Source organism: Balaenoptera ricei, chromosome 10, assembly GCF_028023285.1.
Source record: "Balaenoptera ricei isolate mBalRic1 chromosome 10, mBalRic1.hap2, whole genome shotgun sequence".
Taxonomy (NCBI): Eukaryota; Metazoa; Chordata; class Mammalia; order Artiodactyla; family Balaenopteridae; genus Balaenoptera; species Balaenoptera ricei.
The window spans coordinates 44328734-44355567 of record NC_082648.1 but is presented as its reverse complement, the minus strand read 5'-3'; the positions used below and the strand labels follow the sequence as shown (position 1 = coordinate 44355567).

General features: G+C 52.3%; 2 protein-coding genes across 2 annotated transcripts in view; both read left to right on the top strand.

The window, feature by feature from the left end:
* Positions 1-9041, top strand: part of LOC132373216 (keratin, type II cytoskeletal 6A-like) — a 38645-nt gene extending 29604 nt beyond the window's left edge. The window contains exons 5-7 of the mRNA XM_059935943.1: positions 4057-4206; positions 6743-6868; positions 8820-9041. Coding sequence (XP_059791926.1) covers positions 4057-4206; positions 6743-6868; positions 8820-9041 — 498 coding nt within the window. The remainder of the gene's footprint in view (positions 1-4056; positions 4207-6742; positions 6869-8819) is intronic.
* A 10103-nt stretch (positions 9042-19144) lies between these two features.
* On the top strand, positions 19145-26580 carry KRT84 (keratin 84). The gene is made up of 9 exons (XM_059934611.1): positions 19145-19666; positions 20918-21126; positions 21741-21801; positions 22280-22375; positions 23301-23465; positions 23594-23719; positions 24223-24443; positions 24919-24950; positions 26261-26580. Exons 1-9 carry the CDS (start codon positions 19145-19147, stop codon positions 26578-26580), a joined length of 1752 nt encoding a protein of 583 aa, XP_059790594.1.
* Positions 26581-26834: the final 254 nt, after the last annotated feature.

The following is a 26834-nucleotide window of genomic DNA, read 5'->3' as shown; positions in this document are numbered from 1 at the left end:
AGGTCTCCCCATAAGATCCCAAGTAGGAGCTTTCGGCAGCAAAGTGAGGCTTGAAGGGCTGGGATGGCTCGACCCAGGTTACCAGACTCATGGGAGGCAAGCAGGGCTGGAAGGAGGACCTGTCCCAGGCCTCTTGGGAAAGCCCTCCTTCCTTTACAGTGTGTGACCCTGGGTGGGAGGTGGGGTCTTATGAGCCACCCCAGGCAGGGGAGACACAGAGACACAGCAGCAGCGTGTTGGGAGTGGGAGCACAGATGGATTCCACTGCCCCCACCAGCACTTACTCTCGCCAGCCATGGTCCCCAGGGTCCCCGCACCCCCATAACATTCTGTTCTTGCCTGTAGGTCTGGTTCCTAGAGCAGAAGAACAAGCTGCTGGAGATCAAGTGGAAATTCATGCAGCAACAGAGGTGCTGCCAGAGCAACATCAAGCCCATCTTCGAAACCTACATCTGTGCCCTTCAGAAGCAGCTGACTGGGGACCAGGCCCGGCTAGAGTCGGAGCTCTGCAGCCTCCAGGACATGCTGGAGGCCTACAAGAAAAGTGAGTCTGCCCTGCTGCCACCCAGCCGGGGGACCTAGGGCAAGTGACATAAACGATCTGGGCCTCAGTTTCCCCATCTATAAAATGGGAGGCTGAAAACTTAGTTCATTAGGTGGTAGCACAATCAGGTGGGATAATGCAGGCAGAGCATCTAGGATACTGCCTGTCTGGCACACGGCAGAAGCTCTGAGATTGCGGATTTGTCTTCATCTCCCTTTCCACCACGCTCTTCCTCTCTTCATGTAAAACAAGTTTTCTCCTGCCGTTCCCAGCGCTCCAGGGTTCTGCCCTACCACCTGCTCTGCCTTATCTTCCATCAGTCCCTTGGTAGATCCTGCACACTTCTTAGTCCCCAAACAGATCCCCAAACCCTCCTCCCTCCGAGCTTGGACTCCCACTGTTCCTTCTTCCTGATAAGCCCCTCTTGGGATTTCTTCGCAACATTTGGGCTAATACAATATATCCCATCCCGCCTCCTCCTGGAGCAACCAGAAGTCATCACCCCCAGTTGCTCCATCTCCCTGTCTCCCTCCCAGTTCTTTGTGGTGAAGGTTGTATAGCTGGCCCTCCCTGAGAACAGCTCCAGACCTGACTCACACACCAGAAGGTAGTGGATAAGCATGTGTTAATGAAGAACTCACAGGCTAGTAGATTCAGTGCTTCTTGCAAGAAGCTGAGGCCTAGATAAATTGCCTCATGGTCCTGGGTGGGTCTCTCGTGCCAGCGGGGGAGAGTTGAAAGAGACACATCTCCATTGACAGTGTGAATATGCTAAGAGCAAGGATTTGGTGGAACGGAGCCACGTTGGGGACACACATGCTGCAGGTGTCAGCCACATGTCTCCTTGGGGCCAGACGCTGTGCTGGGCAGTGTGGGTGTGATAAAGTTGGGAAAGTCTGCCTCTTTCCCTCAAGATGCCCTGGTCCAGTCAGCACAGACCTCAACGCGTGCACACCAACAGCTACAAGGTGGTACAAGGCATGAGGGGAGAGGAACCCCAAGAGAGCGAGAGAGCAGATATGGCCCAGGAAGACTTCCTGGGGGAGGTGCCATTTTGCTCAGGGCCTTGAAGGACATGTTTCATTCCAGTTGTTTCTTATAAAAGAGGAGTCCAGAGTAGACCACAGAAAAGAAGATGGGACAGGAGCAGGTGGCAAGGAAGGACCAGAGTGTGCAAGTGAGAGGGGGCAACTCAAGCAGACTGTGACAGGCGAGATGTGGTAAGGTCATGGGTGGGGTAAGGCCAGCCCTCTCAGCAGGAGCGATGCCTTTCTTGATGGATACAAGATGGGCAGGGGACATGTTTTGCAGCTCAAGATGAGGACTTTTGATTTTAAAAGTGGGGCAATAGGAGAAGGATGAGACCAGATGGTATTTTAACAATAATAGCAAATACACAGTACCCTGTGCCAGGCACTCACGTGGTGCTTTGCAGACGTTAACTAGTGTGATATTTGTAACACAGCAGCTCTGTGAGGCAGGACCAGTGTTATCCTCATTCTACAGATGATGAAACTGAGGCCCAGAGAGGCGCAGTCACTTTCCCAAAGTCACATGACTAGCACAGGACAGAGCTGGGGTTGAAACCCAGGCGGCAGGCTCAGTGTCCAGAGCCTGCGCAGCGGCAGAGTTATGCTGGAAAACGGAAGGACGGGCGTCAGGAAGCATGGGGAAGCTTTTAATGCATCGATGTCGCTCATCAAACTGAGTCATTCGGCCAGACTAAACCCCTGACCCTGATTCCGTTGCCTTCGGGGGCAGTGAGTGGGTGAGGAGCTCCCTTGGAGCCTAGAGGAAATAGGCGGGCTGTCTCTGAGGATCTGGTAAAGTGAGTAATTGCTACCTCTGCAAGTGAGCTGCAGGTAGAGGCCCGGCTCAGAACTCTCCTGGGGAGGAGGGGCACGGGGTCAGCTGGGATTTCAGTGACTACAGCCAACTCTCAGGACAACTCAGAAAAGACAGCTGCGCCAGCAACAGGCAGCCAACTCTTCACCACCCTCCCAGAGGAAACGACTAGATGAGGTAAGCTTCCTCAGCAGCAAGATAGAATAAAGGTAGCTTTAAGAAGGACTTCCCAGAGAATGATTCGACACAGGAACAGGCTACTGGCCAGTGGCATGGAAGGTAAACTTGCAAAGTGGCTAATGAGAGGCTATGATAAAAGTCATCTGTGTTGAGTGGATGGAGGAGCCAGAGGTGTCCAGAGATGGGGCTGGACCTGGTGCCTCCCTAGGGCATTCAGTCGGTGAGACACAGATTTGCCCCCAGAGGCTCCTACCCTCAGGCCTGATACCAACTCCCTTCCAAACCCCACAAGCCCACCTAAAACATTTTCCCCTGCCCATTCCACCAGATATGAAGAGGAGCTCTCCCTGCAGCCCTCTGCTGAGAATGAGTTTGTTGCCTTGAAAAAGGTGAGGGAGGATGGCCCAGGGAGGGAGAAGGCCCCCTGAGCTGGCCCACTGGGCCTGGGGACGCTCAGCCCCTGGACCGTGTCCAAATGTGCCTGCAGCCCGCTCACCCCGCAGACCCTGGTGCCAGCCCCACTGACCCTGGGAGAGAGGAAGGCCAGCCTCCGCCGCCCCTTGCAGAAGGGCAGGGAATGACCTGGCCTCCACCTCCCAACTCGTGTTAAGGGTTGTATTTACACCTGCCCAAGAAGCTGGAGATGTTGCAAATGCCAAATCAAAGCCAAAACAAAGACTCTGACTCAGACTCCCAGAGATGAAAATCATCTTGTTGATCCCTCACATAGATAGCGACGTATTTTCTGGCCTGAGGTCCACGGGGCGCTCTGAGGAATGCATTCAAGGCTCCTTTAACCCCATTCCCTTCAGATGCTTCCCCATCAGAATGCCAGGCCCAGGCATGGGGTCCTGGGGCTGGGGACCCCTCACTCTATCCTTGGCTTTGTCACCCCTTCCCTTCCACATGGGCCTAAGTGAGGAAGGGTGGGTCCCACACCCGCCACCTGCCACCACCTTGCCTGGGAGGTGGCCCAGCTGGCGGAGGGGTGTCCCCAGGTTACGACTGTCACTTCTCTGGCCGCAGGATATGGACACAGCCTTCCTGATAAAGGCTGACCTGGAGACCAACGTGGAGGTTCTGGTCCGGGAGATCGACTTCCTGAAAAGCTTGTATGAGGAGGTACCCACAGGTGGTCAGCCAGGGGCCAGTTCTGTAGGGATGATGGGGTGGGAAAGCTCCTGCCCTGCGGGTACCTTTCAGGCTTAGAAGTGAGCAAGTGACGAAATCAGCATGGGACAGCTGGTACTCAGGCACAGAGACTCCCAGAAGTCGGACAGCCCAGAGCGTGGCTCTTGGTCTCTGTGTAACTGGAGGGAGTGGACGAGGAGCAGGCTGGTGGCTGAAGGCCGGAACAGCTAGGCAAAGCCCGCACAAATCTGCTGTGGGAAGGTCAGAGCTGGGTCTCCTCTTTCTTCCCCCCTCCCTCCCCCACTTTATCCTCAAAGAGCTCACCCGTTCTCACCCGGGGTCCCCACCCCCGGGAGATCAGCCTGCTGCAGTCTCAGATCTCAGAGACCTCCATCACTGTGAAGATGGACAAGAGCCAGGAGCTGGAGGCAGATGACATCGTTGCCCAGATCGAGGCCCAGTACAACGAAATCGCCAGCCGCAGCAAAGCCCAAGCAGAGGCCTGGGTACCAGAGCCGGGTGAGGCCCAGGCGGGGTCCAGGGGACCCCAGACCCACTATCCCCCAGGAAGCAGGTGAGGAGAGACTGAGGGCCATGCCACGCCCAGCCCCCGTTGTTTCGGCCAGGCCTCAGGCCAGGTCCCCGCAGAGCGTGTGGGAGACCCCACAGACAGCCCAGGGCTGGCATCAGAGCTCCCCAGCTTTATTCACCCACAGACTCGCTGGAAGTGCTCCCCTAAGTAGCATTCAAGGAATGCTAATTGGCAATGATGGCAAAAGGACTCTGGGCTTCTGGGCGTGGGAGGAGGCTGATGGCATGGGGTGGTTACTAATAGTGGAGCAGAAACCGTGATTCAGGTGGCCCCAGACTTAGGTAATTAGGGCCTTGCTGGGAGGGCAGTTGGTGTCCCTGAGGGCAATTTGATTTAACAAATATTATCATCTCAGTCTTACCCGCCCTATCTGTGAAAGGCACCATTCATTATTCACTCACTCATTCATTCATTCATTTATTGAGCATCCATCGTTTGCCAAGCACCATTCTAGGTGCTGGAGGTCCAGCAGGGCACAGCACAAACAATCCCTGCCTTCGTGTCACTTTCATTCCAGAGGCAGGGGCTGGGGCGGGACAGGCAAGACAAATAAGTACAGTGGATGTATGTTAGATGGACACGTGCTATGGAGAAAATAAATCAGGGTGAAGCATAGGGAGTGTGGTGTGAATACGGTTTTCAACAGGGTGGCCAGGGAAGGAGGGCCTTACTGGGGTGTGTGGAACCATGAGAATACTAAGAGTCACACCATCCCCATCCTCAAGGAAATTACAGTCCACAGGAGAGAAACGTGTAACCAGCCAAACTGAAATACGAGGTAGCATGAAGTGACCGCTAAGGCCGAGCTGCAGGCTAAGGGAGTAGGATGATGACGGAAGTAACAAATTGTGTCTGGAAAGGCGGAGGCACTGGAATGTGGTCTGGATCTTGAAGGCCAAGTATGATTTCCATAAGCAGAGCATGCGGGAAGGGACGTCTGGCTGAGGGCCAGCAGGAGCCAGGCCGGAGAAGCATGAAAGGAAGCACCATGAAGGAAATGCAACTGGAGACACAGGGCCGGATCACAGCAGATCTGCAGAGCTGCACTGAGGCCTTTGGACTTTTTTCTGAAGGCAATGGGTACCAATCTCCAGGGAGTGTCCCAAGCAATGCTCTACCCTTTTTCTGGAGATCCATGGTGATCAAGGTATCAAACCCTGGCCTGGAGTCAGCTCCCTGTGACTCAGTCTGTGGCTCACCCACGGCCGGGTTTTGCTCCGGCCGGCCCCTCCTCCAGTTGCTCTCCTGGGCCATTCATCGGTCAGGTGGGCTCAGGGAAAATAACCTCAGTTTCCCATCCTCCTAAGTTAGAACCAGAAAGATAACTCTATTATTTAAAAATTGTATTTAGCTGTGAGGATCAGAAATCAATAGTAATAATAACAGTTGAAACAAATTTGATTTTTACTTTTTTCTCAAATAATTTGAAAGTAAAGAGATAGACTGCCCACAGATGACTCTGGGGTTCTATGTTACCATCAGGAACACAGGCTCCTTCTAGCTTTCTATTCTGTCATTCTTAGCACAGTGCTTTAATCCTCATGGTTGCCCCATGTCCCAAGATGGCTGCCATACCACCAATCTCACATGTTCATTCCAAGCAGGCAGAAGAAGAGAGGGCAAAAGGAACATGACAACTGAGTCATCTCTGACTTTAAACAGCTTTCCTAGAAGCCCTACCCAGCAATGGCCGTGCACCTCGTTGATGAGAAAGCTGAGAAATATTCTCTGATCTGGGCTTCTGTTTGAAGAAGAGGAGAATGGATATTGATTGGGCAACTACAGGCTTTTTCACAATAACCAAAGAGAGTGACTTGTGCTTATCTTGTTTTGCATTTTCTATGCAAAACGCTCCCATCCATTATATGCAGAAAACATAAAGTTGGCTAATGTTTTAATGTATTAATGTAGTCTATAACACACTATTCAGAAATTAGATTCAATGTGCAAAAGTTTAAAAAAAAGTGTTAAGCCAAGATAGGAAATAATATTGCATTTTGTTTTCAATTGTTTTGAAGGAGAATATACAAACATATTCACCCTGGCGGGGGCAGACATACTGTGTCCTCAGTCCTTGGTCTGTTAGGTACCCCAGGCTGAGCACAGAATCCCCTTCCAAGGTCCAGAGCAGGGATGGAGCAAAAAGGAGGGAAATCCCAGGGCAGAGAGAAAAGGACAAGACACAGAATCACTAAACAGAGAGGAGGTGAGTTTGGAACTTAGAGGAGAATTTAATAAGCCTAAAGATTCAGGGCTGGAATATGAGAAAGGAATAAGGAGTAGCCCAGAAAAGGACCAGAAATGGATAAGGGATGGGGAACAGAACAAGTATAAGAATCCAAAAGCACCTGACCCAGGAAGTCAGGAGAGGAGACACGGGGGACAGTGGGAAAGGGGGCTGGGAGGGACCACAGTGTGGGTGCCCAGGTTCTGACCTCCCTATCTGGTAGTATGAGGAGCTGCGGCTGACAGCCGGGACCCACTGTGACAACCTCCGCAACTGCAAGAACGAGATTCTGGAAATAAACAAGCTGATCCAGTGGTTGCAGCAAGACATTGAGAACGTCAAAGCCCAGATGAGGCCATCAGAGGGTAACCCGCTGTCCGGTCTTGGTCACGATGGGTGGGTCCATCCTCCCTGGGGGCCCAGTTGAGGAGGGAATAAACTTGCGCTGTCTCCCACGAGAGGGAGCGAGCCCTTTCTACAGAAGAGCAGACCCACAGCAGGATGAGCAGGCCCAGGGAACAGTGAGGCCCCCAGCAGAGGCTGGGCAACCTGCTTTCATCAAGATGGAATAGCAAGGGGCTTCCCTGGTGGCGCAGTGGTTAAGAATCCGCCTGCCAATTCAGGGGACACAGATTCGAGCCCTGGTCCGGGAAGATCCCACATGCTGCGGAGCAACTAAGCCCGTGCGCCACAACTACTGAGCCCGTGCACCAAAACTACTGAGCCTGCGTGCCACAACTGCTGAGGCCCATGTGCCTAGAGCCTGTGCTCCGCAACAAGAGAAGCCACCGCAATGAGAAGCCCACACACTGCAACAAAGAGCAGCCCCTGCTCACCACAACTAGAGAAAGCCCGCGCGCAGCAACGAAGACTCAACACAGCCAAAAATAAATAAATAAAATAAAAACATTAAAAAAAAAGAAAAAGAGATGAAGTTTAAAAAAAAAAAAAAGATGGAATAGCAAGGATGCTTCACTAGATGGGAGTATAGAAAAGATATTCTCCAAGGCCCCTTCCAACCAAAGACTCTAATTCTATGATCCTGAAATTCAAGGTGACTCCGTAGAGTTCATAAACTCAGACTCATTCTCTTCTCCTAGGCTAGTGAAGACCAGGCAGACACTTAAAATCTATTAGTCACAAAGAAATTGCTTGGCTTACCTAGAGGAAACTCACAGAACTCCTTGAGGTGTTATAGGCAGGAGAACTGGTCCCCATCCCCCAGAGGAACCAGATGTCACAATCCTAGGATGAAAACTCACAGCAGATTTGAATCTGGCACATAACCATGACTGTAGGAAAAACTCACTCTTCCTCCTGTGTCCCTCCTTTACCCTCCCACTATCACATTCACAGCACTTTCTGATACCAGATATGGGGGAAGGGTGTTTCCTTACTAACCAGTTCTGCAACACCAGCTGGGTGTTCTACAACTTAACGCACTTCTGACACTACCTTCCTGGAGATAGCATCAGATCCCACAGGTTAGGGACTGCCCCCCAAGTCCCACAAGGCTGCCCCCAGTTCAGATGCTAATCACAAGTCCAGGTTATGCTTCTGACAAATCGGCTGTATATTGGAGGTCTCCGTGACCCCCCTCCTCGGGTTCGACTAATTTGCTGGAGTCGCTCACAAGACTCAGGAAAATAGATTCCTTTACATCTACCGGTTTATTATAAAAGCATATGATAAGGGATGCGGATGAACACCCAGGTGGGAGAGATGGAAAACGCAAGGTATGGGGGAGGGGTGTGGAGCTTCCACGCCCTCTCCAGGCGTGCCATTCTCCCCACACCTCCGCCTGGTCACCAACCTGGAAGCTCTCTGAATCCTCTACTGCTGGGATTTTATGGAGGCTTCCTCTCAAAGGCGTGATCAATTATTACCTCCGTTCCCAGCCTCTCTCCCCTCTCGGGAGATTTGCGGGGTGGGCTGAAAATTCCCAGCTTCTCATCATGGCTTGGTTTTTCTGGTGACCAGCCCCCACCCAGGAGCCCACCTAGAGTCACCTTAATTAAACAAAAGACATTGCCAATACCCAGGAAATTCTAAGGGGTTTAGGGACTCTGTGTCAGAAACCAGGGCCAAAGAGCAAATGTTAGAACAAAGGATGCTCTTAGTGTGCTTATCACTTAGGAAATTACAAGGTTTGGGGGAGTTCTGTCCAGAAACTGGGGGCAGAGACCAATATATATTGTTTCTAATTGTCTCACAATGACCGTGTTCTCTGTTCTTCTAAGAGTCAGCCCAGGCCTCCAGGGCGCCCCATAATGCCTTTCTGTGCCCTCTCCTCCCAGCACTGCAAACTGGAGGGTGCCATAGCCGAGGCGGAGCAGCAGGGCGAGGCGGCCCTTAATGATGCCCGCTGCAAGCTGGCCGGGCTGGAGGAGGCCCTGCAGAAGGCCAAGCAGGACATGGCCTGCCTGCTCAAGGAGTTCCAGGAGGTGATGAACTCCAAGCTGGGCCTGGACATCGAGATCGCCACCTACAGGCGCCTGCTGGAGGGCGAGGAGCACAGGTAAGTCAAGGATGGGCACCAGGTATGTCTATTCTCCTGCCCTCTGGTTGCTGCTGCCGCCATTGCCCATCCCGCAGTCGTGGAAAATCTAAAACAGCATGCAGACCACAGGCCCTCCTCGCTGACAGGGTCCGTGGAGCAGGCAGAAGCAGGGGGGTGCTGCGTGCTTCTTGGCCTCATTCTCTGATGCAGTTCCCTTGTGTCTCCTTTTCCTCCCACCCCCAGGCTGTGTGAAGGTGTTGGGCCCGTGAATATCTGTGAGTAGATGAGCCCTCCCCAGCAGTTCTGGGGTCTTGGGAGCTGATCAACCCATAATAGACCACACTGGCCCCTGCCCAAACCTCAGCGTGCTTCCCCCACCCCAAAGGAAGAGTTCTGTTTGCCTGGAGCTCCTGGCAGATGGAGAGGCTCTCCCTCAGAGCTACCCAAGTCTATGGGAGTCAGAATCAGGAGCAGACATGCAGCGTGGTCCCAGTGCTTCAGGGCCCAGAAGCTGCAAGGAACCATATAGACAAGGGGATGCTTTTCTGGAGAAAGAGGATTTGAAGCAGGCTCAGACAAGTAGAAACAGAGAGGGTGAAGCAGAAGATAGGGCTCTGGGGCAAGAGGAGAGACACGTGGGGAACTGCTAAGCACTTTATGTGGCCGGAGTGAGAGACATGGAAGTTGGTAGCTGGGATGGGAATGTCCTTAGAAGTGAGCTGCAGCAGGTGGGGCCATGGCCTGGCCGAGATGTTTCAGGGAAGGGCTCTGAGCATCCCTTCCTGTTCGTGCAGCTGTGAGCAGCTCCAAAGGCGCCATCCTCTACGAGCCAAGTGTGGTCAGCACACCCATGTACTGTCCAGGGGACACCAGTGTCCTCAAGAGCAGCGGGGGCTGCAGCATCGTGGGTACCAGTGAAATCTACAACCCCTGTGAGCCCCAGGGGCTACTGGGCTGTGGAAGCAGGAGGAGCTTCAGCGTAAAGCTAGGGGCTGGGGGTGGCTCCTCCTGCCACAAGTGTTAGTACAGCCCCAGAGGCTAGAAGCCCAGGGGACAGGGCACCAGCCCCCAGCCTGGATGTTGTCCCCCTGCCACCAGGGTTGAAGACAAGGCTGTTCCAAAATCCCACCTTCCTGTACCGATCGAAGTTTTCCCTTGGGTTTTCACCGTGAGCTGCCCCTCAGGTATCTTCAAGAGTCACCTTTCACTTAGCTGTGTGCAGACCCTGCGCTAGGTCCTGGGGTGGGGGTGGGATGCAAAGAACAGAAATGCATCCGCCGTATCCCTGGACCACTCACAGTCAGGCTCTAGTGCGGCCAAGAGAATGGCAATGGCCCCCAAACACTTCTCTTCCCCATGAGAAGGCCAAATGGGCACATCACAGTTCTGCTTTGTGGATCATGCCATGGAACTTTCCCCACAAAGCCAGCCTCCCCCGACCCCCTTACATTCCCCGCCTCTCTTACCTCGGTCTGTCATGCGCCTAAAAAGTGAACTCCTTTCAACACCCACCTAATACATGCACTATTACAAATATCAAAAGGAGACACCCCCAAATCCCATTCCAAATTCCCAAGCCAAGTGCCAGGATTTCAGCTTCGCTCGGGACCTGTCCGTGGTCCTCTCAGTTAGCACACAGAATCAAGAGGTGGTCTTTGGGCAGTAGATTTACCTGCTCAGGTGTGTTGAACTGGCGCTATAAAAATACATTTTTTTCCTGAGCTCACAGTGGCAGCTGACGGCTAAGAAATGCCTAGCACAAAGGCAAGGGGACATGGAGTATTTACTGAACAAAGGGACAATCAAGAGCTGGCGTTATTTGTTCAATGGAATCAGCCCCACCCCTACCCTCTGTACGTAGCCATCCCTCTCCTGCTCCCTCTCCCTTGAGTTCCTCTTGCTTTGGGTCTGATATGAACGTGCTTTCCTGGCTGCAGTGATACGGGGCTGCCTCAGCTCACTTGGAGGCTCTGACTCAGGGGCTGCGAGGGAAGAGGAGGTGCTGGCCTGACCCCACCTCCCCACAGCACACCTCTTACCCCTGAATTGTGCTGCATCTGCAGAAGCCCTGCCCACCCAGGGATCCACGTCTCTGCCATGAGCCTCCGGGCTTGTCTATTCCCAATAAACTGACTGTTCCCAGGCTACAGGAATCAGGATTATTGGCTCTGCTCCGTGAGGGCAATGAGGCTGAAGGGGAACTGATGGGCAGCTTTGGGGAACTGGGGGCCGGTGCGGGGTGTGGGGTTGGGAGTGGAAATAGAGGTTATTATACAAAAGGGACAACTACATGTGAATGATTGGCAAGTGGCCTGTGGAGTGAGTGTGGAGCCATACAAATTCCACTTAAAACCTGCACATCACACCCCAATAGTTTGCACGTCACCTGCCACGTTAAAAACCACAGCCCTATTCCCCACAGGCCTCCTCACCACATGGTCCCCCGCATATGTCCTAGAGAAAGTCTGTCATGTCTGTACTCAGCAGCCTCAAAGCCTGGGCTCTGCCTCCCCAGCCAGGTCCCCAGGCAGGGCAGGTGCAGGCCTGGGGAAAGCAGGGAAGACAGACAGCAGACTGGCCAGGGCGGGGCAGCCCCTAGCCTCCTCTCCCTCTCGGGAGCCCCAAGACCTGGAAATGAGACTTGGTGGCAGCGGTTCCACCCTCTGCCTGGCCCTGATCCCCTCCCTGTTGCCTCACTGATCCCGTCCCTCTTGCCTCACTGATCCCCTGTAACAATCCCCCCATTACAGATGCCCCCTTGTGGTTCCCCTCTCTTGAGCGCTGGGATGCAGCTCCTCTTCCCCCACAGCCCCGCATAGGGCATCTCTTCTGTGCCAAGCCCTGCATTAGAAGCTGATGATACAGAGGTGACTACAACACGCTCGGAACCCTAGGGTGACTCTCAGCCTCACAGAGGAGTCATAAGCAGTGACAGCCAGAGAGAATGGAAACAACAAGAAAAAGCAACTTGTGATTATGCCAGGCAAGGAGATCAGAGAGAAGTTCACAAAGAAGATTACAAGGGTAGGGTCTGAACGGACAAGGGTTACTGATTTATGGGCAAGATATTCAAAAGAACCCATCCACTTGCTTTTTCATTCATTCAATATAATATTTATCAAGCACCTGTTATGGGTCAGACCACCCAGGGGCTGGTGTCTCTGTGGTGAACAAGGCAGCCCCAGTCAGGGCTGACCTACCAGTAGGGACAGTAGACACAGTTCCTAGAGCCCATGGTAGGGACCATAAGCTGGTGCAGCCACTTTGGAAAACAGTCTGGCGGTTCCTCAAAATGTTAAACATAGAGTTACCATGTAACCCAGCAATTCCACTCCTAGGTAGATACCCAAGAGAAATGAAAACATGTCCACACAGAAACTCGTACGTGAATGTTCATAGCATCACTATTCCAAGAAGTGGAAACAACCAAATGTCCATCAGTGGATGAATGGCTAATCAAAATTTGGTCTATCCATACAATGAAATATTATTTGGCCATAAAAAGGAGTGAAGTACTAATACATGCTCCAACATGGATGAACCTTGAAAACATGAGGGAGATAAAAGAAGCCAGACACAGAGACCACAAATTCTATGATTCCATTCATATGAAATTCCAGATTAGGGAAATCTATAGAGACAGAAAGCAGATCTGTGGTTGCCTAGTGGGCTGGAGGGAAGAGAAGATGGGGTGGGGGGGACAGCCAAAGGTTTCTTTTGAGGCAATGAGAACATTCTAAAAGGGACTGGGGTGATGGTTGCACTTATCTGGGAATATACTAAAACCACTGAATTGTACATTTTAAACGAGAGAATTATATGATATGTGAATTATATCTTAATAAAGCTGTTTTTAAAAAATGGGGCCCTGGCCCCAATCCATGCCCCTGGGGCTTACAGCCTACCTGAGGGTACAGACCTGGAACAGGAAATTACAGATGTCAGGCTTGTTGTGAAGGAGGACATAACTGAGGGTCCCACCCTGGTCACAGGCCTCGGGAAGGTCCCCAGAGGAGGGGGCAGGCAAGCTGGATCCCGAAGGCCAACAGGACTGAGGGGAAGCAAGGAAGCCCAGCGGGGGCTCCAGGCTGAGGGATCAGCAACCGTGAGCCAGAGCGCGCAGCGTCAGACGGGAGAGGGCCGGTGACTTCAGGGATGCACGTCCACACCCAGGGAAGGAGGGGACGGGACAACGGGGGCCTCATGGCCTCCATTCCCACTTGAAGCCCTGTCACTCTGGACCTGGCCCTAGAGCCAGCTAAGCTCCTTGCTGATTAAGCACTCAAAGCTCTGAAAACTACAGGAATGCTCTGGCCTGCAGTCCGCAAAAACAGAGATGACAGTAGGCCACCCACCTCTGTCCCAGAGACGTCTACCCAAGGCCCAGGAGGCACCCCAGTGGAGTAAAGGAGGAGAAGGAGAGAAGAGTCCCCCATCTTCACCATGAGGTGGGCTTGAGCCTGGCGACCATCCCTTTGGGAATTCCCATCCCAGAGTGGCCCAGGCCCCAGGGGAAGGGAGACTTGTCTGGAACCATCCACTAGGCAGACTCCTCCCAGTAGTGAGGGCACCCCAGCTCAGTCCTGGATGTGAGCTACAGGCCCCGCACGCCCTTCTAGAGCCTCCCCCAGGGGATCCCCCTCAGTCCTGTGCAGCCGTGCCCCCATTCTCCCCCTCTCCCCAGGGAGGAGGTGACTCTAGGCAGACAGGACAGAAGTGCTTCCTGGTGGTTCCCTGGGCGGTTCACCTCCATCACCTGGGCAAACATCTGAGCTTCTCCCGGGACCTGCCCTGCACCTACAGGGAGGATCAGGGCCCTCCCTGCCCTCGGAAGGAAGGGAGAACCGACTGCTGGAAGCCAGAGCCTCCCTGCATTCCCCTCAGCCTCGGGAATCCAAATCCCAGCCCTTCCCAGAGCGCCCCCATGAGGACAGGTGGGGAACAGCCCACAGAGGCCTTGGGCGGGTGGGAGGACCCTGAATGAAGCCCCTTGTTTTTGTGTCTGTCTCCCCCGAATGTCTCCCATTTCTTGTCCCTCTTCTCCCTAGGAGAGCCTTCCTTGCCCCACTGCCTCCTCTCTCAGATGCCCTCTGCCCTTCCCCTGGGTCCCCCAGGATCCCTTCCTCATCCCAGTCCCATCAGTGGCCCCAGGTGGACCCACTACCGCGGCTCTCCCCTTGGGGATCGGATTGGGGAAAATGGCTGCAGAAATGGAACTGTGGGCAGAGGAGGGGAACTTCTTAGGATCACTGAGTCTGGTAAAAGGAAGAGGGCTGCGCCCAGCAGGTATCCCAGCACCTAATCTTGATGTCGGGCTCACATCAGCACCCAATAAAGGTTTGTTGAAGCAAACTGACCTGCACGCCTGCGAGCAGGTCACCTGTCACATTTCACCCCGACAGGGGATAACTGTGTGGGCAAGTGAAGAATTTGGGCTGAACCTGAAAAAACTCATCCTGCCTGAAAGGGTGCGGATGGGCTCAAGCAAGAGGGGTGCTTTGACTCTCCCGGGAGGTGTTTAGATTCTATCCAAGCATCACTAGTCTGTCAGGGCAGAGGGCTCTCTCCTCATCGCCCCCCTCCTTCTGCTGGGGGACCGCTGAGCTTCCCTTCCCACCAGGGCAGGTCTCAGCGTGAACACCTCCCAGTGAGTGCCTCTCTCCTGCGCAAGCTTGTCCCTAGGCAAAACGGAAACACTCTGAAGAAGGCGGCTTTAGCAAAGCCTTCTCACCATCTGGATTTCCCTGTCACCCTCCTCCCCTCCCACAGGCACGCGCGCACACACACACACACAATCACACACACAGTGCAGCCACGGTGCGCCCAGGGTTCGCAGGCTCTGCTCAGCCAACCAGAATGGCCCCCTCCTCTCCCATCCCCTCCTCCCCGCCTTGCCCTCATCAGCAGTTCCCCCTCCGCCCCAGGCGGTTAGCATCGAGATGAGCCAGCAATCTGTCTACACTAGCTCAGCCAGCAGATCTCAGGATTACATCCAGACCAACTCTCAACAGGAAGCAGAAACTGTCAGAGCAGCAAAAGCCCCAGCCCAGAGTTTCCAGGGCAACTCCACCCCTCTCCCCACCTGCCACCCTTTAAAAAATGGCTGAGGATTGTGTTCTGCATTGTCTGGTGAGATAATGCCTCAGAACTATAAACTGCTGATGGCGACAGCCCATCTCCGAAAAGGGGTCATGTGTGACTGGTCTCAATTACCCCCACCCCGCCTGGGCTGTTAAGGTTGAAGGAAGCTGAGCCACGGGACAGTCCCGGGAATGGCTGGTGGGGTAATGATGCCGCAGCCACTGGAGCGGGAAGTAGGTGGGGTGCTGGATGGGAACAGAGATGACGGCTTACCAGTGAAAGGAGGATTGTGCAAAAGAGAGGGGAAGGGGGCAGAGAGAAAAAGAGGGGGATGGAGGGGGGAAAGAAAGGGATGACAATGACCACACCAGGCTCCGCACAGCACACACCCCAAACATTTTCACGTGTAACCCGCACATACTGTGCAGTAGGTATAATTCCATCTTACAGATGAAGAACCTGAGGCTTAGAGAGGTTAAACAATTTCCCCAGGTCATTTGTATACCATGGAGGGCGAATGTTGCACAGTGATAATAAAAGGCAAGCAGACTTTTAGTTGGGTGTATTGTTGTTTTTAAGTTCTCTACAGACAAGCACCCCTGACTGCCTGCATCCAGGATGTGCCACTATCGTGCCCTTCCCATGCCACTGCCCAAGGTCACACTGCTGACTGACGGCAAAATTGGGATTGAACCCAGTTCCATTTGACACCAAGGGCTGTGTCAAGTCTTCCGTTCCCGGCCTGGCACACTCACTGGTGTCCTCTATGCCATCCCTCCTGCTCCCTTCCCCTTTTCCCCTCCACAGGGGTCCCGCATCCCCTTCCCAGCCACCTGGATCCCCTTGCCTGGCCTCAGCAGAGGGGGATGCCCTTTCCTCCAAGCAGCCAGGCTCGCACCCCAAGAGGCTGGAGCTGGAGGGCAAACTGGGTTGACCCTCTCTGAGCTCTTGGATTTCGGCACCATCCTCCTCAAGGTCATTCCTGTTCATTTTGGAGACTAGAGTCTCCTCTTCCTGAGATACTTACAAAGCCAAATGCCCAAATTCCTCTTCTTTCACCCCCTGTCCTCTCTCCCTTTTTCCTCCTGCTTGTAATCTTGGCGGTGTCTTCATTCATTCAACAAAACCATATAGCATGCCTCCCACATGTCCCCACTATCCTAAGCAGGAGACACAGAGGAGGAAAAAAACACACAGCAGTGCCTGCCTCCTGAAGCTTATATTCCAGCCTGGGAAGACAGATGATAAACAGGCAAATCCATGCAGGAAAGGACCTCAGACTGTAAGCACTGTTAAGGAGAAGAGGAAGCGGGGAGGGGGAATAGAGAGTACATGGGGGAGGGGGCTTTAAAGAGGGGGCGAACCATGAGCAAAGAACTGGGAGAGTTGAGGGACCTGGCCATGTAGCCATTTGCAGGAAAAGAGTTCCCAGCAGAAAACAAAACAAAACAAAACAAAAAAAACAGCAAATGGGAAAGCGTCTGAGTAGGAGTTTTCCTGCCCGTCTGATGGACACACAGGAGGCCAGGGTGGCTGGAGCTGGGTGAGCAGTAGGACGGATAGAGGGAAATGAGGTCAGTGAAAGAGGAGGGCAGAATATGGAGAGTCCTGTATGGCATTTACTCTGAGCAGGATGGGAAACCACTAGAGGCATATGAGCTTAGAAATGACATGATCTGACATGTTTTTAAAGGACCATTCTGACTATGGTGTTAAGGAAAATCAGAGGGGGCAAAGGAGGAAGCAGGGTGACCAGCTGGAAGGATACTTCAATAGACCCTGTGAGGAGTGATGGGCTTGGACCAATATGGTAGCAGTGGGGTGATGAGAAATAGTAGGAGTCCAGGTATATTTTGAAGGTAGGACTTGCCAATGGATTGAATGTGCGATATGGAAAAAGCTGAGGAATAAAGGATGACTCCCAGATTTTTGGCCTGAGTCACTACAAGGAGAGTGAGCCTGGCAAGTGGAACATATTTCATAGGAACAATCAATCGGGAGAACAGCTTTGGATAGATGAAGGTTGAGATACCTAATCGTTATCCAAGTAGAGATGTTGATCAAAATATACATGTGGGGCACAGAAGGGATGTCTGGGATAGAGATGCACCTTGGCAGTCATCAGTGGAAAGATGGTATTTAAGTCATGAGGCTGCATGATGTCATGAAGGGAACAAGTATAGATAAAGACATGAACAGGTACAAGGGCTGAGCCCAATGATGCTGTGGTGTGTACAGGTTGGGGATATGAGGATAAACTGGTTGAGAAAACTGAAAAGAAGCAGTCAGTAATATGTAAAGAAAATCAGGAGAATGTGGTGTCTGGAAACCAAAAGAAGAAATTGTTTTAAGGAAAAGGGAATGATCAACTATGTCAAATCCTGCTAAGTTAAATGAGAGCTGAGAACAGACCAGTGAATTTAGCAACCTGGAGGTCACTTGCAATCTTCACAAGAAGTATTGTGTTATTATTATTTTTCTGCTTCTCCCTTTAGACATACACCTGATAGCTGGGTCTGTATAAAAGAGTAGTAAACTAGGAACAGAGGAAAACTTCCTCAACTTGATAAAAAATATATATATCTACCAAAAAACTACAGCTAACATTGTACTTAATGGTAAGAAACTTGAAGATTTCCCACCAAAAATCAGGAATAAGGCAAAGATGTCCCCTCTCACCACTGCTTTTCAACATCACATGCAGTAAGACAAGAAAAAGAAATCAAAGGTATAGAGATTGGGAAGGAAGAAAATAGTGAAGACCTGAGCTGGATAGCTCCAGAGAAAAGCACATATCCCCTTCCAAGTAGAATCCCAAGTGAGCATCCAGTCAAGCACAAGTTCCCCCAGGCACAGACAAGTAGGACAAATCATGTCACTCTCTAGAATAGAAAAGGCAAACATCTGTCTCTGGGTCCTGAAATACCTGTGATATTGATTAACAATGATAATGATATCCAGTGACTTAGAACTTTTCATCTCCTACCCAGATTCTTATTGCTTGGTGTCTCTCCCTCCTAACCAAAGATTCATCAATAATGCAAGAAACCTGCATAGGCAGGACTATAGATCAGCCCTAATGTGTATTTTGGGGGCTCAAAATCATGTGGTTAACTTTCCACACAGATACATGGCCAAATCATACAGAATTTTGGCCTCAAATTATGCCACAAAAGTATTGGTTGGTGGAAGTCCTCAAGATTAATCTCCCCCCACCACCATGAGGATAGAGACCATCTTTTCATCTCTGTACCCTCGGCACCAAGCACATTACCTGAGAGAGAGTAACTGGTAATTGTCAAATGAATAAATGAATGTATGAATGAATGGATCTCCTTTGAGTGTCTCAAATCAGACATGTATCTACACTACCTCAAGTGAGCTTTAGTGACGATTCAATTTTTATGTAAACGGTGAAATCAGATCATAGAGGTCAGATAAAACACTGCAAAATGTTTTTGGACTGTTTAATCCATCTACAGGAATGCAACAAACTGTATTCTCACCGTATCATTTCTTACTTAGAGCTATGAAGACCCTGCCTGTCTTCTGCACACCCCCGTCTATTGAGAGGGTTATCTGCATAGCTGCATCCCTTGCAGCCTCTGGCTGGAGCAGTTGCCATCCTAACTTTCTGGCGGTTAGCCACACTTGCTGTGGAAAGTCTATTGGATTTATGGCCAAAGCAAATTAAGGTCCCCATAATGGCAATTGTGGTCGACTTGTGGAAAAAGTAGGACCATAACGTTTATGTGTTTATACGTTTTTAATGTTTATAGGTTTGATGTTATGGCCCTGATTCTGAGGATTATAGGTGTGTCTGAGATTAGCTCATTGTGAAGGAGGTTACAGGCTGGAAGAGTTTCTGCTAACTACCCAAGCTCATAAATGCTTCCGAATGGCTTTTTCCATTTTTATGGGGCCAATCCTCAGGTCCTCACACACATAAAAGAGCTGAGAGGGATCCACTGGCCTCAGAGGGACTCCCAGCTCCAGCTCACCCTGCTCTGCCGTCGCTGCTTGGCTCTCAGCCAGGACACCATCATGTCTCGCCGATCCTACACAGTCAGCTCTGGTCGCCGTGTGGGCAGCTTCAGCTCTTGCTCAGCAATGACCCCCCAGAACCTGAACCACTTCCGGGCCAGCTCTGTCTCCTGCAGGAGTGGGCACAGCTTCCAGGGTCTTAGCGGCTTTGGCAGTCAGAGTGTCATCAGGTTTGGATCGTGCTCACCCAGGATAGCAGCTGTGTGCCCTCGGCCCATCCGCTACGGAGTTGGCTTTGGTTTGGGCAGTGGGATGGCCTTTGGCTTTGGTGATGGTAGTGGTGTTGGTCTGGGGTTTGGAGCCGGCAGTGGCCTCGGCTATGGCTTCAGCGGCCCTGGCTTTGGCTACCGAGTTGGAGGAGCTGGAGTGCCAGCAGCCCCATCCATCACAGCAGTGACTGTTAACGAGAGCCTGCTGACCCCCCTCAGCCTGGAGATTGACCCTAATGTCCAGAAGGTGAAGAAGCATGAGAAGGAGCAAATCAAGACCCTCAACAACAAATTTGCCTCCTTCATTGACAAGGTACTTGTGACAGCTCAACCTCTGGGTCTGGGATGATGAGACCTAAATGCACTGAGATGTTCTTTCCCTTCAGAAGAACTGGTCCAGACCTAGGGCATCGACCTTGACCCCAGATCCTTCAGGCATCAGCCAAAGGCATGGCAGTATGATTTCTGGGTCACTCTGCTGCAGAGCAAGGACTAGCCTGAGGAAACGCTGCATGGAGGGATAGATTAAGACAGTGGTAGTGTCTTCTGGGGGAAGGAGGAACATCCAGCCAAATCTGAAGGCATCTGAACAAGCTAAGACCTACCACCTAGCCACTTAGAAATATCTCCCAGACAGGCTAGAAACACGAACACCTACACCAGGTGTTGGCTGGTACAGGTTTAAGAGGTGTTATCCTTTGAGATCCTCATGCTTTCTTTGAAGTTTTCACGGTTTCTGAGGCTGAGTGGCCACACCTGTTCAGGCTTAAAGAAATGGAGAATGGAGTTGAGTAATTTTTGTACAAAGCAAAGAATTCATGCCCCTCCCCCACCTGGGATATCCAGATTCAGCCGAGTCGCCTAGATTGAGGGAAACAGTAGGGAATGACCACTGGTGGTCACTGGTCTTCAGGCTGATGAGAGGAACAGAGAGGTGGAACTGACAGAGAGGTGGAACTGACACAGCCCCAAACCCATGTCCATGAAGACATGGGATGCTCTGTTGTGTCTGAGATTGGAAACTCACCTCTGTGAGCTTCATTTCACTCTGAAATGAGGGGTTGGAGCAAATGGTCTCTATGTTCTACTCCAGCTCTATAAGTCTCAGCTGATGGAATTTCTGGGGTGATGGGTATGACTTATGACCTGAGAATTCCCACCTCCTAATACCACATCCCAGCCCAATGTACTTTACTCTGCTCCTCATTCCCTGCTAGGGATGGCTGAAATCAGTTTTCAGATGTAGGCAAACCCCAGCTCAGGTAGAATCGATCTCCAACTTCCCAGTGAACCAGCCCTCACCTTTCTCAGAGGGTTGAAAGGGAAATGGTTGAAGAGCTTTGGTTCCAAAGCTTCTGTTTGTAGCTAAGCCTGGTTGAGCATGAGGAGAGGTCGCAGACCCGCTCCGCCAGATTCTACTGAGTTAGAGGAGGAGCTGAAGTCAACAGAGGAGGGAACGATGTCACCACAAGTTTAAGTCACCTCTGGCCATCTGAGCAACGTTGACATATAGGTAACTATATCAAGCACTTCAATTGCCATGTCTTTGCCCCTGTGGATTTAGGTGCAGTTCCTGGAACAGCAGAATAAGCTCCTAGAGACCAAGTGGAACTTCCTCCAAGAGCAGAAATGTGCCAGGAGCAACCTGGAGCCCCTCTTCGACAACTACATCACCAACCTGCAGAGGCAGCTGGACGTAGTGAACAGCGAACGGGCCCGGCTGGAGGCTGAGAGGAACAGCATGCAGGATGTCCTTGAGGGTTTCAAGAAGAAGTGAGTGGCTGCTGGACTGCACTGACCTAGGATGGGCATGGGCTGGTCCCCAAAGCAGCAGCCAAGCTTGGATGAGAGCTGCTGGAAGGATCAGGGTTGAATGCTGGTTTCTATTCCCAGCCTGAAGACAGGGGTGGGGATATGCATATCACATCCTGAGGAAAAAGGGGTCCTGAGGAAAAAGGGGACTTGGAATTGGGCATGGTTGTCCCTAATCCTGCCTGTGAGCATGGGTGAGTTGACCCCAGAAAAGGAAACTCTTTTCTGAGGTTTTGAGAACAGTACCTAAGTCCAGCCACAAATAGGGTCCTACATCCTCTAAGGTCAAGTGCAATGACCCTAAGGCTTTTCCAGCAGAGGAGCACAGCAAATGTCCAGATTTTTAGACCCCGCATCCAATTTGAGGAAATAAAAGGGATTTGGAGAAACCAAGGGCCGTGGACTCATAAAAGGTCTTAAAGATGGGACAGAGTGGTTGAAAACATGCAGATGGCAACAGGAAGCCAGGCTCCTGGAAGGAGCAGAGAGGTCACAAGAGGTGATAACTGGGGAGCTGGGAGTAACCGGCTCTCAGTTCAGAGTGAGAACTCACCCTCTTCATCCTTATCATCCAGGTATGAAGAGGAGGTGGGACTCCGGGCCAATGCTGAGAATGAGTTTGTGGCTCTGAAGAAGGTAAGGAGAGCAGCAGGCCCAGGTAAACTTCTCCTCCAGGCAGGCAAATGTTCTCGCAACTCCAGGACACTGCCCGGGCAGCCCTGTGAATACTCACACACAGGGGACCCCACTGTTGCGGTCACAACAGCTTCCCTTCGAAGTTCTGATTTGGCCTCCAATGACTTAGAATTGGGTCTTCATGAGAGCAGAGGTCTGAAGGGATGACATTTGAAGAGTCTTGGATTATCCAGACTCTTCTTGCCTCTAAATAAGCATCAGAAAATGTCCAGCATCCCTGGGGGTTTCATGCTGTATAAGGGAGAAGAACAAGAGTCACTAAGTTGTATTTCCACCCAATGACTTTCCCATCTGTCCCACTTGGCCTGGCCCTGTGGGAATTGGCCTGGTCTTCCCACCCACCTCCAGAGCCTGCCAAGGTGGGGAGGTGAAACAGTGCACAACTAATGAGTATTTTATCCTTCTCTCTTTGATACAGGATGTGGATACAGTTTTCTTAAATAAGTCTGATCTAGAGGCCAACGTGGATACCTTAACTCAGGATATCGACTTCCTGAAAACCCTATACATGGCGGTAAGGGCTCATCCCCTCTGAGCCATCCAAGGAGCTCAATGCATGGTCTGGACTCCCTGGGGGATTCACTGGACTAGCGTATTTTCTAACATTTGGTACCATACATCTTTCCTCCCATCCAATCTATATCCTCTATATGTTGATGTATGTACCAGTGGAGAAGGTAAGGGGAGCAGGCTTCTCAGCAGCCTGACTCAGGTCTATGAATCAACTCCTTGGATCTATGAGCCAGCTCCTTGTGGACCAATCAAAAGACTGGGGTCTAGGAATGTCACTTCCTATCTACTGATGAGAAGACCCTGGAAAACTGATTTGCTAGGAGATGCAAGAAAAATTGCGTTACCTAATTAGTCAAATGAACTAGCGATCTTTTGCTTCTGTTTGGTCTGGGATAGACCCAATCAGAGCTAAATGGCTGGCTCTGAGTGGAAAGGCTGAAGAAAGCTCCCTCTGGGGCCCTCACCTTGCTGGCCAGTTCCCAGCCCTCCCCCAGCCCCACCCCCGGTTCTATTAAGGACTTGGGATATAGGAATTCCTAGACCACCATGTTCTAGGATATTGTCAGCTCTCAACGATCCAGACCGGCACAGCCACTGTGTGGATAAACCAAAGAAAGTTTAAGCTTTAGCATGGTCTCACTCCTCTCCATCAAGTCCCTAGGCCCCCATGGTTTTAATAGTCACCTAAGAAGTTAAGGTGTTAAAGGGATGTCTCCTAGTATATAACAAGGGTTTAAGTCAAACTGAAACGGTTCTGGGCCACCTCTTTTTCTTTGCTTTTGGTTTGGATGATCTGCCCCATTGCTTTGCTCTGAACAAACAAGCAATGCTCTCTCTCCTGACTCTGCATCCTGGGGACCCTGTGGCAGAGCCCCGGCCACTGACGGGACGCTGAGCCCATCTGTCTCGCTGATCCTACAACACAGGAAATCCAGTTGCTGCAGTCACACATCTCTGAGACATCAGTCATCGTGAAGATGGACAACAGCCGGGACCTGAACTTTGATGGGATCATCGCCGATATCAAGGCCCAGTATGAAGAGATCGCCAGGCGCAGTCGGGCTGATGCAGAGGCCTGGTACCAGACCAAGGTAGGCAGGAGGGCGCTGGGGAAAGGGTGTAGGCAGCCCTGGGGTCAGACTCATGTATGACAAAGTGGGCTGTGATCTTGACCCAATCTTCAAGCCCTCGGAATACCCCTTTCTCCCCCACCCCCCAGTATGAGAAGATGCGGGTGACAGCTGGCCAACACTGTGACAACCTGCGTAACACTCGGAATGAGATCAATGAGCTGACCCGCCTGATCCAGAGGCTGAAGGCGGAGATCGAGCACGCCAAGGCTCAGGTGGGCGAAAGAAAGGAGAGAAAGCCCCACAGGGAGGACAGGCAGGGCCCCAAGCTTTGGGGAGCCCAAGTCGGAAGATGTGGGGGAGGCCACCAGGACCCAGAAACAGAGAAATATAGGAATTAGTCCAGGAAGACTTCCTGGGGGAGGAAAATGTGGAACCAGGGAAAGAGTCTCCCATGTAGAAGGAAAGACCTGGGGCTGACTTAGAGGGGCAGGTGAAGCAGAAAGAATGGCTTTACTCTCTGGACCCCATTGGTCTTAGAGCAGCAGAAATCAGTAAGTGCAAAATCAGTGAGGATAGAAATGGAAGATAAGCAATGTTCCGCTCCCTGGTGACATCAAACTACAGGATGACAATCCCTGGGAAAGCAGCCTCCACGGGCTCCATCCCTGGCTTAGCACCAGGCTATGTGCCCACTCACAGGGGGCAGAGTTTCTAGCCTGACCTGAGGATCCCCTAGTCCCTGCCAAAGCCCACCTGCAAACTGCCCTCCCCCCAGCGCTGCAAGCTGGAGGCCGCTGTGGCCGAGGCAGAGCAGCGGGGCGAGGCAGCCCTCAGCGACGCCAAGTGCAAGCTGGCAGAGCTGGAGGCCGCCCTGCAGCAGGCCAAGCAGGACATGGCACGGCAGCTGAAGGAGTACCAGGAGCTGATGAACGTCAAGCTGGCCCTGGACATCGAGATCACCACCTATAAGCGCCTGCTGGAGGGCGAGGAGATCCGGTAAGTGCTCTCAGGGCAGTAGGTGGGAGTGGGGTCAGACTTCCGGCTTCTAGAAAGACTAAGTGGGGGAGGGAACTATGTGAAGAATTGCTGAAATGGGCACTCTCTAGAGGTAACTATTTTTTCTGCAAACCTTAGACCCCTTGGCAGGGGTTTAGAAGATGGCTCTAGATCTGTGCCTCTCAGTGCAAGCCTGTAGACAGGCTGCACCAGAATCATGGGGAGTTCTGCTTGATTGGTTAGCTTGTTTTAAAATAAGAAAGAAAGAAAAGAAGAAGACATTCCCTCAAATATTTTGATACAATAGTTTTGGGGCAGGGATTAGGAACGTGTCGTTTTTCAAAGCTCCCTGATGCTTGTGCAGCCAAGGGCGAGAACCACTGGTCCACCGGTCCACTGAGCCAAGAAAGCCCTCTGATAGCACCTAGGTTTTCAGGGAATGACACCTTGTGAAATTGTTTCTTTCTCTCTCCAGGATCTATGAAGGTGTTGGACCAGTAGACATATGTAAGAACCTTCAGTCTTTTCCTCTTCACACATTTCTCTCCTGGGGCCCTTCAAATTTCCTTTAAACTCAAGCCCACGTTGGGGTCAGGAGCCCATGGCCAGATTGGCCATGACAGCCAGGGGAGCAGGGACCATCTGGCCCCTAAACTGAGAGCATCCCTTTAGCTGAGGTCTGAGACATCCCCAGAGCCTTCCTCCCCGGAGCTAAGCAATCACAAAGGTTTGCAGGGCCTGGTAGGTGGGAGAGGGTTCCAGAAGAGAGTCAGCCTTTTTGCTTTGGGTGGTCTTGTCCTTCAAGGGCAAAGACCGGAGGAGGAATGGAAAGCCCTGTGCCAGGGAGTTCCCTCCCCTCCTGATGGCAGAGGATGGCAAGGCTAAACGCAAGTCCCCTTGCTGCTGCTGCGGCTACTGCCGCCAAACAAAGCGCTCAGGGCCTGTGCTGGGCTCTGTAGGATAGGGACACAAAGAAGGTGAGACCCAGCCCCTCCTCTCCAGAATTATAATCTTCTTGAGATGGGTCCTATCCACTGTCAACCTAATTCTCAAAACCCCGGGGGGAGGAATAGGCACGGGCATCCCCCTTTTATTCGATCAGAGAAAACACAGGACTCGCCAGAAATCACAAAGGTAGTCAGTGGCACGGCCAGAATTCAAACCCAGATTTCTGATCCAAAAGCGCAAATATACACAGCTGTGTATGCTAAACCGGGTGGGTCACAGATGGCAGGAAGGATCCTGGTGAGAGGAGAAGGAAGACAGGGGGGCCGTCCACCCTGGGGGCTGGTCTAAGCAAGGTTTAATCAGATTAGGGTCCTGGGTCATGGGGGTGTGCCCAGTGAAGACCAGAGGGCTAGAGGGCGGAGCCATCAGTGGGTCAGGAGGAACGAAGGACTACCTTTTTGATGGGCAACGTGGGGCCCGCCAAGGAGCATGGTATCATTGGAAGAGAGAAGCCCTGTGGCTTCATGGAAGCTACTCACGCAGCTGCTGGGTAATCCAGGTCACTACCCGCCTCACTCAACCCAACCTGACTTTGGCCGTATATAAATGATGGTGGACTTACGGCTATATGCCAACACCTGGGGAACTGGCTGAATTCTTCCATTTTAGTCCGAATGTTTGACTTGAGTGGAGTCACAGCCCTTGAGGCACCCAGACAAGAGAAGGGAAAAGTGGGTACTGACTATGTAGACAGTAGGAACTACTTGGACCCAGGCCACTTCCCCTGATGCCGCCGCCCGTCCCTCCCCCGACCCCCAGTGGGAGGCGGAGGAGGAGGCAGCCTCACTGAGGGTTTCATCCTCCCACAGCGGTGAGCAGCTCCCGGGGCGGCCTGGTGTGCGGGCCCGAGCCTCCGGTCACCACCTGCAGCCTCTCCCGCGGCAGGGTCACCATCTCGGGCCGCCCCAGCATCCGGTCCAGCGGCTTCTGCGGCTCGAGCGTGGGCGGGGCCCAGGTCGTGGGCGGCGGGGACGCGCTGAGCGCGGGCTCCCGGGGGGGCTCGGTGCTGGTGGGTGAGACCTGCGCCCCCAGCGTCCCCTGCCCGCTGCCCACCGAGGGCGGCTTCAGCAGCCGCGGTTCCAGCGTCCGCTTCGTGTCCACCACCACCTCCCAACGGACCAAGTACTGAGAGCCGAGCGCCGGGCCAGCCACCGACCAGGAAGAACCATCTCCACGTCTTCTGCTTCTGTCCCCACCGTGCCCGGACTCTGGGCCGAGGGCGCTCTAGGTACCCCTCCTGCCAAGAAGCCAAGCGCTGCTCTGCCTGGCCTGTGCCCTCTGGGGGGATTTTTTTCACCACCTAGACGCTCCATCCACAGCCCCAGCGGACTGGCCTGTCCCTGACTCCCAATTTCCTTCCTTTGGGTCACTCCTCACCACCCA

What these genes read in the sequence shown, in the direction of transcription:
- KRT84 (XM_059934611.1), top strand. Translation starts at nt 19,145, where the DNA reads ATGTCTCGCCGATCCTACACAGTCAGCTCTGGTCGCCGTGTGGGCAGC. An exon ending in TCGAGCACGCCAAGGCTCAG is followed by an intron (nt 23,720 to 24,222) that starts GTGGGCGAAAGA and finishes CCCTCCCCCCAG; the next exon opens with CGCTGCAAGCTGGAGGCCGC. An exon ending in CTGGAGGGCGAGGAGATCCG is followed by an intron (nt 24,444 to 24,918) that starts GTAAGTGCTCTC and finishes TTCTCTCTCCAG; the next exon opens with GATCTATGAAGGTGTTGGAC.